The 14,670-nt window shown below is 39.4% G+C and overlaps 1 protein-coding gene across 2 annotated transcripts in view; it reads left to right on the top strand.

Moving 5' to 3' along the window:
* Positions 1-14,670, top strand: part of trmt61a (tRNA methyltransferase 61A) — a 68,274-nt gene that overhangs the window by 10,621 nt on the left and 42,983 nt on the right. Inside the window, exons 2-3 of one of the 2 annotated variants that reach the window (XM_072282516.1) lie at positions 3,028-3,137; positions 10,493-10,854. In XM_072282516.1, the coding sequence (XP_072138617.1) occupies positions 10,524-10,854 (331 nt within the window). In that variant the 5' untranslated portion in view covers positions 3,028-3,137; positions 10,493-10,523. The remainder of the gene's footprint in view (positions 1-3,027; positions 3,138-10,492; positions 10,855-14,670) is intronic. The other variant, XM_072282420.1, reaches the window with a different exon arrangement.

The following is a 14,670-nucleotide window of genomic DNA, read 5'->3' as shown; positions in this document are numbered from 1 at the left end:
TCCAGATCATGATAGAGGTAACAAACAACAATGGAGCCAGCACTGATCCCTGCGGCACTCCACTAGTCACAGACCACCAGTCAGAGAGGCAACCATCTACTACCACTCTCTGTCTTCTCCCACAAAGCCAATGTCTAATCCAGTTTACTACCTGATCTTGAATGCGGAGAGACTGAACCTTCTTGACCAACTTCCCATGCAGGACCTCATCAAAGGTCCATGTAGAAACCATCCACAGCTTTGCCTTCATCAAGTCATCAACTTTCTGGTAGTTTCCTTGAAAAACTCTAGGACTGTTCTAAGACATGATCTACCACACACACACATGCTGATAATTCTCAATCAGTCTATGTCTATCCAAATACTTATATATGTGGTCCTCAGAATGCCTTCCAATAACTTTCCCACTACTGATGTCAGGATTACCGGCCTATAATTTTCTGGTTTATTTTTAGAGCCTTTCTTGAGCCTATTTGAACTTAAACTCTATTTGAGTTCTTTCAGCTTTTTTAACGGCCCTGTCTGAGGCTACGTTTGTCAAATCTCTTATCACCCAATGTGCTGGTCCTGAATTCCAAGCAGTCCGTACGTTAGTGACTCCCATGTGTCAGATGTGGACTTGCTCAATCACAACAGCAGCCCTGAGCCCACTCTCTCCACCTCCTACCTAACTATGCTGTAATTTGCCTTCACCCGATTTAGTACTTTCCTCCAAGATCCAGGATTATAGCTATCCTAAAACTAATTTAGTTGGGATCGCTGTTTCCCAAATGCTCTCCCTTCCATTTGCTCTGCTAGATATATACCATGGAGTAGTTGGAAATACATCAGAAGTGGTCGTTGGTTGGGTTGAGTTGTTCTCTGATCTTCGCAATTTACTTGCAAATGTTTCATCACCATGTGAGGGAAACTTCAGTGCGCTGTTGATTGTGGTGAGTCCTCCGAATGCTTGCCCTTTATATACTTTTCAGTCAGCTGATTGGGTGGTATTTTGGAAACAGTTTTTTTTAGTTTAGTTTTAGTTTCAGAAATTAGTTTCCAGATTTAGTTTCTGAAAAGACGTCCAACCAGCTGATTGAGAAGTATATAAAGGCCAAGCATTCGGAGGATGCACCACAATCAACCGTGCAGTGACCATGCCTCTTCGCACGGTGTCAAAACATTTGCGAGTAAATTGCCAGGATCGGGTGATAAAGTTTAAGGGAATGGGGGATTCTCACGATTTCTGTAAACAATGAATTAAGTACTGACTATGTCTGTGACTGCAGTGTGTTTGAATAATGTCTCACAGCTGCCTTCTTTGGAGCAAGATAAGGGTTAAAGTTCACCCAGATCCACATAAGATGCCTCTGGGCTTTTCACACCTTTTGATTTTGGCAAAAAGCAGTACCTGGTGGAAATGAGACAGAACATTCCCTTCTTAATTAAAGCACAAATTTGACATATGTTCTTATCTTTGTCATTAAGTTGTGGCTCCAGCAAACCAGGCAGGACATTCTTTTCTTTAATTAAGGTGGCTGGATTGTTTAACAAACTGATTGCACTTTTGTATCAATAGTCCATTGACTTGGCCGGAATGGTTATCAAACTGATTGTTCTTTGTATCAATAGTCCATTGACTTGGCCGGAATGGTTATCAAACTGATTGTTCTTTTGTATCGGTGGCCTTATAACTTCTGACAATTCTGACATCGGGCAGTGAACTTGTAGAACTGCCAGGGACATGAGAAAGGGTCTCTCCCTGATGTTGGGTCCAAGTTCACTCGCCGGCTGAGCTCGAAGAAATAAATGGGTGAAAAGATAAGTAACGACAATCTTTTTGTGCTGTCGTTATTTGATCCAGCAAAGTTACGTTTACACGGGGAACGACTCTACCCAACTATGGTGCAGTCTTTCCTTCGTTGGATTATCTACATACTGTTTCAATAAACCCTCTTTTATGTACCTAAAATGTTCAGCACATGGAGGCCAGATCCAAACTGTAGAATAATTCAAACAAGTTACAGATCTTTGGTATTTGTCCCTCACAGACTGGAGTAAAGAAAGTCATCCTCAACTCTAGCTCGCTGACTAAAAAGTGACATGACTCTTGCATAGGGCAGACTTGAGGAAGGAAATGTGCCTATTTTACTATTGAACAGATAGACCAGATGAATATTCCTGCAGCCTCAATTACCATTACTAGTAATGTATTTTTCTTTCTAGACTTCAAATTGATTTACTCACTTGTACTTAGCATATTTAAACGTGTGTCCAGCCTTTGGGTCCCAACATGCTCTCTGTACCCTCCCATTTCTTGTCTGTATGCTGTCTTTTTGTCGTCCCCGAATACATTACTTAGCACTGCTCTGGACTGAATTCCATTTGCTTCATTTCTGCCCGCCCTTGCTCATTAGTAGCAGAGAAAATTTTGTGCATCCTCTGCAGAGGCCTCCATCGTTTCTCTTACACTTGGGTCTGAATTACTAGTACGTACAATGAAAATATTCCTTGTACTGATAGACATTCTTCCAGATTAGAGCATTCATCAGTAAAACAGAGTTAGGTCTAACTTTCCTATGGATCTTGTGCAGTTTTAATAAGCTATGCCATCGTAACAAACAAAATGCTGGAATGCTGGAAGGAACTCTGCAGGGGAATAAAGAGTTGACGTTTCAGGCTGAGAGCGCTCATCAGGACTGGGCTGTCCCTGGAACGTTGACTCTTTATTCCTCTCCAAAGATGCTGCCTGACCAGCACTGTGTGAGTGTGTGTGTGTGTGTTACTCCAGATTTTCAGTATCCGTAGAATCTTTTGTATTTATAGTGTTCTGTAGAGATGCTTCAGACTTAAACTAGACTGGAACTTTTGCCAGCCATTCTTGAATAAGAGTAGAAAAACATAATAATTAACTACTGGACTAGAGTATGATGTGGTAAATTTAAGTCTTTAAGTTGAAAGGAAAATACTTGACTAGTAATGGTAATTGCAGCTGTAGGAATGTTGGAAAACACATCTGGTTTATATATATATATATATATTATTCAGGAAAGAAAATTTGCCTTCAATACTCAATCTGCCAATGCGTGACTTCCAATCTGCTTGTTTGTCGGCCCTGTGGGATCAAGGATGATTTGTTTTCACTCCCAATTCTGAAGGTAATTAATGAATTCTGACTCGGATGCTCTCTGTCACAAATTGTTTGGATTAATAGTCAGTTTGTATTTGCCCTCCATGTGCTACTGTCAGAGTGGCTTGAAGTACCTGGTGCCTTTAAGGATACTTCTCAGTTGTTCTAATAGTTTTTAAACTAAAGATTCTGGTATAATGATGAGAATGTTATGGAAGCTTTGACAGTGTGTTTTTTTAAAGTGTTTCTTGTTCTTTTGGGACATTGCTTAGACTGATGGGACCGTCAGATAAAGTAATTGTTTCTGGAGTCAGGCATGGACTTGCTATAGCTTGCTTATTGGAATTCACTGAGTATGATCGGAGCCTCTGTTGGATTTTCTATCCTGCTAATGGATTACATGGCGAGAGTATACAATGGGACCAGGAATGGCAATGTTTGGTTGTTGGTAGGTAGGGTTAATACCTGACTTTCAAGAGCTCTTGTGAGTTATGTTCTGGCTGGACCTTGTCCTTAAACTGCTGGAGAACAGTGCGGAAAGAACAGGTGTTGTTTTCTCCCGGTAGGGATTATTTTTTATTTCCAAGTGCTCCCCGTTTTGTCACCCTGCAACCTTACCCTTCAATCTCTTTGAATTATGGAGGACAGCATGTGTATAAATGTCTCTCTCCAGCAGACTTCATTATCATCATGACTCCAGTATTTCTGCTATTTTTTAATGTTTCTTAATTGTACATATGATTTTTTTGTGTTCTATCGCTGAGCAGCAGTGAACCATCCGACTGACCTATCAGAGTTCTCTTTGGGAACTAGTTGACTTGATCCGCATTTCTGATCTCGCTATTGTTCACGATTGTACTTATTTAAAAAAAACAACAATGTGCACACTGTTGCTCAGTTATGGTTGATGCTGCTTTCTTTGTTCTTCTTGGATTTGTTTTGTCATGAAGATCATCTCCATTATGCCTTTTGCTGGGTGGAACCTGCATTCGTCTGCAGTGGAGCTCTTCAGTTTATGGAAGAAGGCAGCTGAGGAAGACTCTTGCAATGTTTTCTCTTTGGCAGACAATGCGAAGACTCCCATTTGCGTAATTACTACATCCAGATGTTTCCTTTCTGGAAAATGATCCTGACTCCGACATCCGAGAACACCCTGTGTAGTCTCCTAGTGTCAGATGAGAGGCATGAGTCATGAATTTGCAACATAAGTACTTTTGACTGCATGTTAGTATTTTAGCAGTGTTTTGATCTGCTCCAGAGGCCTTGTTGGTTTTGACTTATGGGTGGCCTCTTGCTGGGCTGGGGATGTGACATGATTACAGTGGATAGCATACTGTGGCACAAAGTGAAGGACAAGTCAGTGACAAGGACCTTTTACTTCTATGAAGTGCTCCTTCAGCAGGCACTATTTGTCCTTGATTAGTTCTCTTTGGAAGCGTCATAGTTGCTTGAGCCACATGTTCTGGACAGTGTGAAGAATCCATATATCTCACTTAGCTTCTGCATCTCCTGCAGTGACTTCACCTACCACCTGTTGTGTAGCTTGAGGATATTTTGTACTCTGTCATGATGGTAGCTTCCAGTCTAGGAAATCATGACATTTGCAACTTACTCACACGTCTGTCATGATCATTCTTACCTATGCAGTTCTGCTTACTGGGACAGAAACTGAGAGATTCTTTGCAAGTGCTAATTTGGAAAGGCTTTTGTTAGTTGCGACAGTACAGTGGCTGTTGGTCCAGCAGTCATTAACTCCTGCCATGGAGCTGGAGCTGTAAACGTTCAGGCAGTCCTTCACAAGAGAACTGCACTCTTTTGAGCACTGTATCTCAAAGGATGTGTTTGTTTAGAGAAGAGTGCAGTGCTTGATGATTCACAAACTCCACTAGTTAAATTACAAACAATAAAGCTGTGCTTATTGAAATTTAAAATGTTAAGGATCAGAATCAGATTTAGCAGCACTAACATACGTTGTGAAATTTGTTTTGCCTCAGCACTACTGTGCAAGACATAAGCTCCTGTAGGTTACAAAAAAAGACTGAAATTCCCAATATTTTGAAGGGAGCTGATTAGATCTAGATTCAAGATTGTTTAATGTCAATTCCAGTACATAATTGTAAAGGAAATCAAAATAATTGTTAATCCAGATCTGACGCAACACCAAAAAGAACACAATAATAATAAAATAAAACAGTAAATACTGAAGACTCCTGTCCTGATGAGGGGTCTCGGCCCGAAACGTCGACTGTACTCTTTTCCATAGATGCTGCCTGGCCTGCTGAGTTCCTCCAGCGTTTTGTGTGTGTTGCTAGGATTCCAAACATCTGCATATTTTCTCTTGTTTGAGCTATTTTATATACATTGTTTATGTGCCTATAAAGTGACCTTGCATCTGTATATAAGGTGACTGATGGGAACCTAGTGATGGTTGGGGATGTAAAATAGAAAAACTATTTCAATTACTTAGACCATCTAGGATCAGAGCAAGAACCTGCCCAGGAAGTAAGGGGATAAAGTGACTTCACTAAACAGTGGAACAAGCTTGAAGCCCACACCTGTTTCTGAATACCTAAGTGTAATTTTAGAAGTGACCATGGTACATATTTAAATCATTTAGCATTATTGGTTCCTTCCTAGGCAGTTGCCTCTATTTCATTTCCTCAGCCAAGTTTCAGCAGCAGCCATTGTGAAATGTTTCATCTTGTTTTTCACCATGACTCTGGTTTCTTAATGTAATGTGATTATGCAAGTTGCTTCCTCAGTAAGCTCTACATTGGAAGATGTTCAACAATCTTATTTCTCTTGATGTTTCAGAAGCACTTGCAGTCCTGGGGCTAGTCTCGATGTAACAAACTGCTCTACACTGTAGATGCTTGTCAGTTCCTTATTCATTTACATATGAGTTGGCTGATAATGAATCGGTGTCATTTTCTGTTCAATTGTAGTGACTTCTGTTACAGTATTGGGTTCTTTATATAGTAGGTTAGCTCTAGCATGCTAGTATTTGCCTTTTTGATCAAAATAAGTTGTGTTGCATCTAGTCAATTAAAATTTGAATGTGGTAATCCTCTAACAAAACATCTTGTGATCTTGGGTATGAGATTCCAATGTAAGTGTGATGCAAGTTAATAAAACATCTCATGATTAAAGTTTCTCCAGGCAAGACAGCTTTTGTTTCCCATCCCAAGTTGTTCTTGACAAGGTGGTGGTGTGCTGTCTTCCTCACTTGCTACATTTTGTGTGCTAAATTCCCACAATGTTGGGTACGATGTTCCAGGACTTCAACTTGGTGATGTGGAGAGCATTCTAACTGGCTGCATCACTGTCTAGTAAGGAGGGGCCACTGCACGGGATCGGAAGAAGCTGCAGGAAGTTGCAAGCTCAGCCAGCACCATCATGGACACCAGCGTCGCCAGCATCGAGGACCTTCAAAAGGCAATGCCTCATAAAGACAGCATCCATCATTAAGGGACCCCTGCCCCCCCCCCAATCAACAGGACATGCTCTCTTCTTATTGCTACTGTCAAGGTGGAATCACAGGAGCCTGAAGACACACACTCAACATTTTAGGAACAGCTTCTTTCCCTTTGCCATCACATTTCTGAATGGACAATGTACACTATCTCAATATTTTTTGCTCTCCTTTTGGATTACTTATTTAATTTAAAAGACATTATTGTAATTTACAGTTTTTATTATGTATTGCAATGTACTGCTGCCTCAAAACAACAAATTTCATGGTATACGCCAGTGATATTAAACCTGATGCTGAATTCTGAAGTATTCCAAGTGAGGATAGTGTGTGACGTGGAGAATAGTTTTCCTGTGTATCTGCTTCCCTTTGCCTGTCCTTCCTTTTTGGTGAAAGGCACAGATTTAGGGGATGTTGCTACGGCAGCTCTAATGAGCTGTAAATAATGAGTACTGCAGCATTGCATTAGAGAACTGGAGAAAAGCAATGCTTAAAATAGTGCAGACTGCTCTGTACTGGATAGTTTTTGAGCTTTTAATGTTCTATTAGAGCTGCAACTGTCAAGATACACATTCCTGATTTGTGTCTTGTGGGTGGCAAAAAGGCTTTCCAAAGTCAGGTGAAGCAGTTCCCTCCTGAATAACTAGCAGCTCCAACTGTTAGATGAGAACTATAGTCAGAATTGATATTATCTAGGTTATAGAAATTTGGCTATAAAAACAATTATTAATTCAGGTTCTGTTCTGCCACTGTGTGTGTGTGTGTCTTGAGTTTGCAATTTCCGGAACTATTTAGTAAGGTAATTTTAAAACACTGCTTGTGCTTCTTTAAAAAAACATGCTAACTTTGCATAGGCCTTCAGAAATAGATTTCATTAGATAAAGTTGGGTTTAGCAAATGCATGGTGGCATTGTGTACTGTGACAGGATCTGTATTGTATCAGTAGCAAGAACTCAACCTCGGTAAACCAATTGCAGTAATTAATATGACCTCTGATATCTTGCATGGTGTATCAAAAATAACTCACCACTTCTATAGGGAGTGCATATATGAATGTTGTTTTTGACCAGCTTTGCTCTCTAGCAAGTTAATTGGATGAATAGCTCAAATGTTTAGGTGAGGTGACAATATGTTGATTTTTGGGTGACTAATTTGGAGTGCAAGAGAAAAGCCTATTTATAATTTGGCTAGCATCATTCTGTACGGAAGTATACCACTTCTTAGGGAAATTTTTGTAACAAATGTCTGAAAATGTGCTTGAATACTTCTGCATCATCTAAGAAATAAAAATAATTGAGCCATAAATTATATCCTTGCTTCTTTGTACGACTTGCAATTAAATTTCTGCCTTGCAAGTTCCCTGGACCGTAGTGTTTGGCTATTCCTTATGCTTTGTTAAATGTTGCATTGCAGTGAGTCCTTGAAGTTCTATTGGTTGAAGGGGTAGATGTAATGCATGGGAAAATATTTCATTCTAGGGACAGGCACCACCGCCATTATTTGACTGTTACATCACTGTCTATCTACTAATGGTCCTAATGAATGTTTTAGTGCATTTGATACTGGAATTGAGCTTCCCAAGCTGATTAAAGCACTTACATTGGCTCTAGTTTCCTGCTGTAACAGAAAATGAAGTGCAAAGTTCTTTGTTAACATGTTCATCATGGTAGATATTATGTTCTAAGCTATGATAGAAGTATGCATAAAAATTTGAGGTATTAAACCTGTCTTTAAAAATAATACCAGGCACCAGCTTTCACCTGCAAAGTGCATTTATTTCTAGATTTTGCTTAATTGACAATGTTGTGTTTTCTAGTTAGTGAATCAGAAATTATTTAATTTTTCAAACCTGACTATAGCAGAGTCCAATAGAGCTATTTAAGCATTGCTAGCAAGAAAAAATCTGCTATTAAAATATACTTCAACTTTCCTGATTACTGATCTAGTGTGTGCAACGTGCTGCTGAGTCATAAGATTAGAAAGGTCACATTTAGTTCTTAATCTGTCTTGAGTTATTTTATCTCAGCAGAGGGCAAGGTAGGAGTTTTACAGTTTTTCATTAGCTTTGAAATCACAAGTTGAAGTCTATAATTACATGATTGCTATTCAGTACACCAGTGGGCGGAGAAAGGGTAGGGGAGGGTTCAGCTGTGCTGCTTTTTGTTTTACCTCCCCTCACCCTCAAGTAATATAATAGTTTGTTGAAAATTATCTTTTTTAAAAAAAAAACCAGCACCAGAGCAAGGAAGGAGAAGCCAGTTAATAATGAGCAACTAAATAGGTCAAGGTTATTTAAGAACACAAGTAATTGGAAGTTGCATAATTCAGTGTACCTGTACCTGCTAGATTGAATCTTGTTTCATTTGTTCCATTATTTTCAAATTCACACTTTGACCTCACTAGACTTAAAGGTGTGGTTGTATTAAGAAAATGGGAAATATATTACTGTTCTTTTTTCAATTGGATACTCATGTCAACTAAGGGTTTATGTACTTCCAGAGTACATAACTATCTGGTTAAACCCTAATTTCCATACACTTTGCTTTGTGTTACTTGAAACTCTGCCAATGCATTTCCTTTATCTTTTCCAAACAGAAATAGGTGTTTACTTGACTATTTAATAACTGTCATGGGATAGCAGCCTTCCTACATTGTGATTCTGTGTGCTGATTCTTCCGTTCCCAAATGCAACTGGGAAATTTAAGAAGTGGTATTTGAGATGACCATAATTGTATTCAATATTCTGATATTTTATTTCGTGATCTGTTTTTGTTCTTTAATGCCCTAGACTCTGCAGACGGGTGATGTAATGACCCTTGCTGCTAATGTTGAACGATACGTGTTCTAATGGGCACAATGCGTTTGATCAGTCACGAGTACTAGGGAACGGTGATAAACTGGTGGCATTTTCACCATTGTATGAAGAGGAATGTAAAAACTCAGCACACCATTTGGGATAGATTATTGTTTTGAAAGGAATCTTAAAAAAGTTTTGAATGTTAAAACCATTATTCTAAACAAAATACAGAGAGGTGGTTCAGCAAAGATTATGACTTGAAATGCTTTTGAAAATGCCAATGAATTCAAGCAATTTTCATTGTGTGTGTGTTTTTAACAGCAGGATTAGATTGCAAAAGGCTAAGGTGTTTTCAGTTTACTCCCATGATAAACTGAATGAAGATTATCACAATAGGCTGTATGGAAGGACAGTCTGTCTATAGTTTTTGGATTTCACAATGATGATTGTTCAATCATTAAGTTGAATAAAGTTGTTTAAGATTTTCTCCTTTATAATTCTGAGTACCAATAGCCTTGCTGTTAGTCACTTTGGAAAGTCTTGGAAAACAGTCATCTAATTTTTCAACCTAGTTCTTTCTGTATATTTTAAAATTGAGGGTTAAATGTTGATCAGAGCACTTGCAGAACCCCAACCTATCTTATCATCTCCATTTCCCAGTCCAGTGATACAGTTTCCCTTTATCCCCCAAGTGAGAGGAAAAATGCAAAATAAATCAAAAATAATAACAATAAAACATAAGAAAATCTGTAAGTGCTGGAAGTCAAAGCAACACACATAAAATGCTGGAGGAATTTAGCAGGTCAGGCAGCATATAGTAAACAGTCAACGTTTCAGGCCAATACCCTTCATCAGGACTCAAAAATCATCAGTTGCTCATTCCTTAAGCATGTATTTTATTCTCATATAATATAAAACAATTACCTACAAAGCTTGGAAAAAGTGAACTGTGTTGTATACACAACCTGTTCTACAGGATCCATTCGGATGTTTTGATACAAGTTTGTGTTATGTTGGCGTAGTAAGAAACATTGAAAAGTTCAGTTATGTTTAACTTGATTTTTTTTTAGAAAATGTTAACAATATTATTCTTTACATTATTGTTCTTCTCTAGATTGTCAAAGTTCTAGCATTCCATTCGAAAAATGAGTTTTGTGGAGTATAAAGACATCATCCAGAATGGTGACACTGCCATTGTCTTCCTGGGTCATGACTCTATGTTTGCGATTAAAGTTCAGCAAGGTGGTGCAACGCAGACTAAATATGGTGCCATCAAGCATTCAACAGACCTTATTGGAAAGAGGTATGGCTCTAGGATTACATGCAGCAAAGGTGGATGGGTGTATATACTTCATCCAACACCAGAACTCTGGACAGTGACTCTTCCACACCGGACCCAGATCCTTTATTCCACTGATATCTCAATGATCATTATGATGCTCGAGTTGAAGCCAGGATCAATTGTCTGTGAATCGGGTAAGCTACACGAATAACATGGAACCTAAGCACTCAGACTTCAATTTGTCCTCCATTTGTTCTTGTACATAACAAATGTGTTTATTAATATAGTTTTGCAGAAAAGAATTGAATCCTTGACTTCATGATGTTTTTTTCCCTCTGGTAGATGAAGGGTCCTAATCTGTTCAGCAGCTGTGTTTAATTTTTAAGGCTGGCAGTTTTCAAAATTGTTAAGGAAGCTTTATTCTTCTGATCTTCTCAATGTGGTACATTTATTCTGAAATTCTAAGCCTCTTGCATGACATGTGTAGTTATATCCTGCAATCTATACATCTGGCTCAAATATTACAGCTCATTTCTTGGTATAAAGGTGGATATTTAAATTTTTTTGGTGTTAATGAAAGAAGAGATGGGTTCCTTCTCCATCTTTTCCTCAGTTGCTTCAGTGGTGCTCTGGTCACCCTCCAGAAGTACTTTATCATGTGAAAGGCCTGAAATATTTCCATAAGCTGTGGTGCTAAATTATTGCAAGTGTTTTCTTGGGCCTTGTGACATCAGTGAAGTATATTTTATTAGGATATTCAATATGCTTTGTAATCTCATGTTTTGACATTTAATGAAAACATGAGGTGCATTTAACTGTACCCATTCGCTGACTGCTACTTCAGAAATATTAAATGATTTTCATCGAGGACAATTAAGTACTTTTTAAAGATAGGATTTAAATATCAGATTGAGTAGTTGAACTAGAAGTATGTTATAAGTATAGCCTGAGGCAGCGAAAACTTTGACATGGATAAGGGAGAATACCAACGTTGCAAATTTATGTTTGTGGCTAGTCAAAGATACTTGGTGCCAAAATTAAAGGAACTTTGAAGGAAATGTTCCAGCATGGGTTTGAGCATCATTGAAAGTGTGGGCCAAGTTGCATGCTTCTTATTTATTTAATAAACTGTGTGTGAAAAGTGACTAAGACGATCAAGTTTGGAACACGAAAACTAAATGGAAGACATGTTAAATATAAAACAGTTAGGGTGGGAGAATAACAGGACCTGATGGAAAAATGAAGCTCATTGTGCTTAAGTGTGTTTAGTACTTGGAATACACTGTGTAGTAGTGCATAGATTTTTATAGTTGAATTGGTTGCAAGGTCATAGGTAATTAGTTTATTGTCACATGTACTGAGATATAATGGGAAAATAACTGCATGCCATTCATACAGATTACTTTGAAACAGAAGTACGTCAAGGTAGCACAAAGAGAGGGGCAGAAAGTCATAACAACTTGATTTGAGACTCTTAGACCATAGCCTCAATATCTTTCAATTCCGTGAGAAAGAGAAATTAGTGCCTCATTTTAGTAGATGTGTTCTTGATGCTGAGATACATCCTAGGATGCATTGGGACATATCATCAGTGATATAGCCTGGGGTCATCGGGTGTTTCCAGTCGGACATTCTCACCTAGACTACTCAGCCAGGGCTGATCAGGCCCTGGCACGTGTCCCAGCAGCACTGGTCCATGGGTCACACCTCTTGATCCAGAGCCATCTAGAGGCTCACTCAAAGCCTCTGAGAAGGTCCTGATGGTTCTTTTCTTTGTAGCCCCTGTAATGCCAAGGAGAGAGTAGGTTCTGCAGAGCGAGCAGCCAGAGAAACCTCTACGCTCCAACTCTATAGGCTCGCATCACGCACCCCACCCCTGTCTCTGGCACTGCTCTACCTGCTCCTGGTATTTGGCTTTCTTGTGCTCAAATTCCTCTTCAGTCCAATCTTCCCAAGAAACTGTCAGTTGTACCATGACCACCTGCATCGAGGTTTCTGACAGAATGTCCATGTCAGGCCTCAGGGATGATGACATGATGAAGTCAGGGAACTTTAATAGCTTGCTAAGATCAACTTTCTGTTGCAGTCAGATGCCATGATGAGCAAGCCTGCTGGTGGTCTGTGCTAAGGCTGTGGTTGGTCTCCAGCTTTGACAAAGGCTATGGGATTTCTGGGTTGGTGGAGGTGCATACCCAGTAACAGGGTCAAAGGTTATGTGGAGAAGGCAGGATAATGGAGTTGAAAAGGAAAACAAAATCGGCGATGATCAAATGGCAGAGCAGACTTGATGGACTGAATGGCCTAATTTTGCTCCTAGGTCTTATTGTCTTATTATGTTCTGCCCATTTTATGGGGAAGAGAAAAACAAGGACAATAATATTTAATATTATTTCACTACAACCTGGAGAACAGTTTGCATTATGTGCAGTTAAGTGTGAAAATTTTACGGTGCTCTGCCTAGTTTACTGCTGCTCCAGTAGACGTGTAGAAAGCATATATTGCCTCCTGATTTCTCCATTTGATTATTTATTCTGAAGAGTATATTTTTATTAAATATACACTTGTATAGTCCAAGAAGTTGTATTGCCTTCATTAATCCTACCAAGTATATGTTTACGTTTGCCTATATTATGGACATTCTTTTGACGTAGCATCAAACTTCTATTCCCAAGAAACATTCATCATGATTAACTTGACAGGTTTTTACAGTCCTGTTCTGTATTATCCAGTGGTGGGAAAACCTAACCCTGACCTTTGCCCTCGAAGAATCATTGTGGCAGCTTCAGTGTCTCGATCAGTGCATTCCTGCACATTGGAATGTTTTTCTGTGGCTTTATGCTGTAACCAGCTCCTTGCACTGGAAGGAGAGCAGGTTTCAGACAGGCTAAAGTATGTCTTCCAGCAACTGTCAATGTTGTCTTATGTTGCATCTCTGGGATTGGCCAGCAGAGCAGCCCAGTGTTTCAAAGTTCAAAGTAAATTTATCATCGAAGTACATATATGTAACCATAAACAACCCTGAGACTCATTTTTCTTGTGGGCACACTCAGTAAATCCATAATAGAATCAATGAAAGACCACACCAGTATGCAAAAGAAACGAGCTGTGCAAATACAAGTAGAAAGAAATAACAGTAAAAAATAAATGAGCAATAAATATCGAGAACATGAGATGAAGCGTCCCTGAAAGTGAGTCGATAGGTTGTGGGAACATTTCAGTGATGGGGCAAGTGAAGTTAGCTCCTTTGATTCAAGAGCCTGATAGCTGAGGGGTAACAACTTTTCCTGAACCTTGTGGTGTTAGTCCTAAGGCATCTGTACCTTCTTCCTGATGGCAGCAGTGAGCAGAGAGGATGTCTTGGGTGATGGGGGGTCCCTGAAGCTGGATTCTGCTTTCCTGTGACAACATTTCATGTAGATGTGCTTAATGGTGGAGAGGGCTTTACCTGTAATGGACTGGGCTGTATTCACTACATTTTTGTGTAGGATTTTCTTTTCAAGGGCATTGATATTTCCATACCAGGCTGTGATGCAGCCAGTCAATATGCTCTTCACTATACACATCTAGAAGTTTGCCAAAGTTTTAGGTGTCATGCTGAATCTTCGCAAACTCCTAAGGAAGTAGAGGCACTGCTGTGCTTTCTTCATAATTGAACGTGTACGCTGGGCCAAAGACCAGACCTCCAAAATATTAATACTGAGGAATTTAAAAGTTGCTGAACCTCTCCACCTCTGATCCTCCAATGAGGACTCCTTCAGTTTCCTCCTCCTGAAGTCAGTAATCAACTCCTTGGTCTTGCTGACATTGAGTAAGAAGATGTTGTTAAGGCACCACTCAGCCAGGTTTTCAATCTCCCTTATTCATCACCACATTTGATTCAGCCTACAACATTGGTGTCATCAGCAAATTTGATTATGGCATTGAAGCTGTGTTTAGCCACACAGTCTTAAGTGTAAAGTGAGTAGAACAGGGGGCTAAGCACACAGCCTTGTAGTGCACCTGTGCTGATG

This window comes from Mobula birostris, chromosome 1, assembly GCF_030028105.1.
Source record: "Mobula birostris isolate sMobBir1 chromosome 1, sMobBir1.hap1, whole genome shotgun sequence".
NCBI lineage: Eukaryota > Metazoa > Chordata > Chondrichthyes > Myliobatiformes > Myliobatidae > Mobula > Mobula birostris.
The sequence above is the reverse complement of the archived record's forward strand: the minus strand, read 5'-3'. Positions and strand labels throughout refer to the sequence as shown.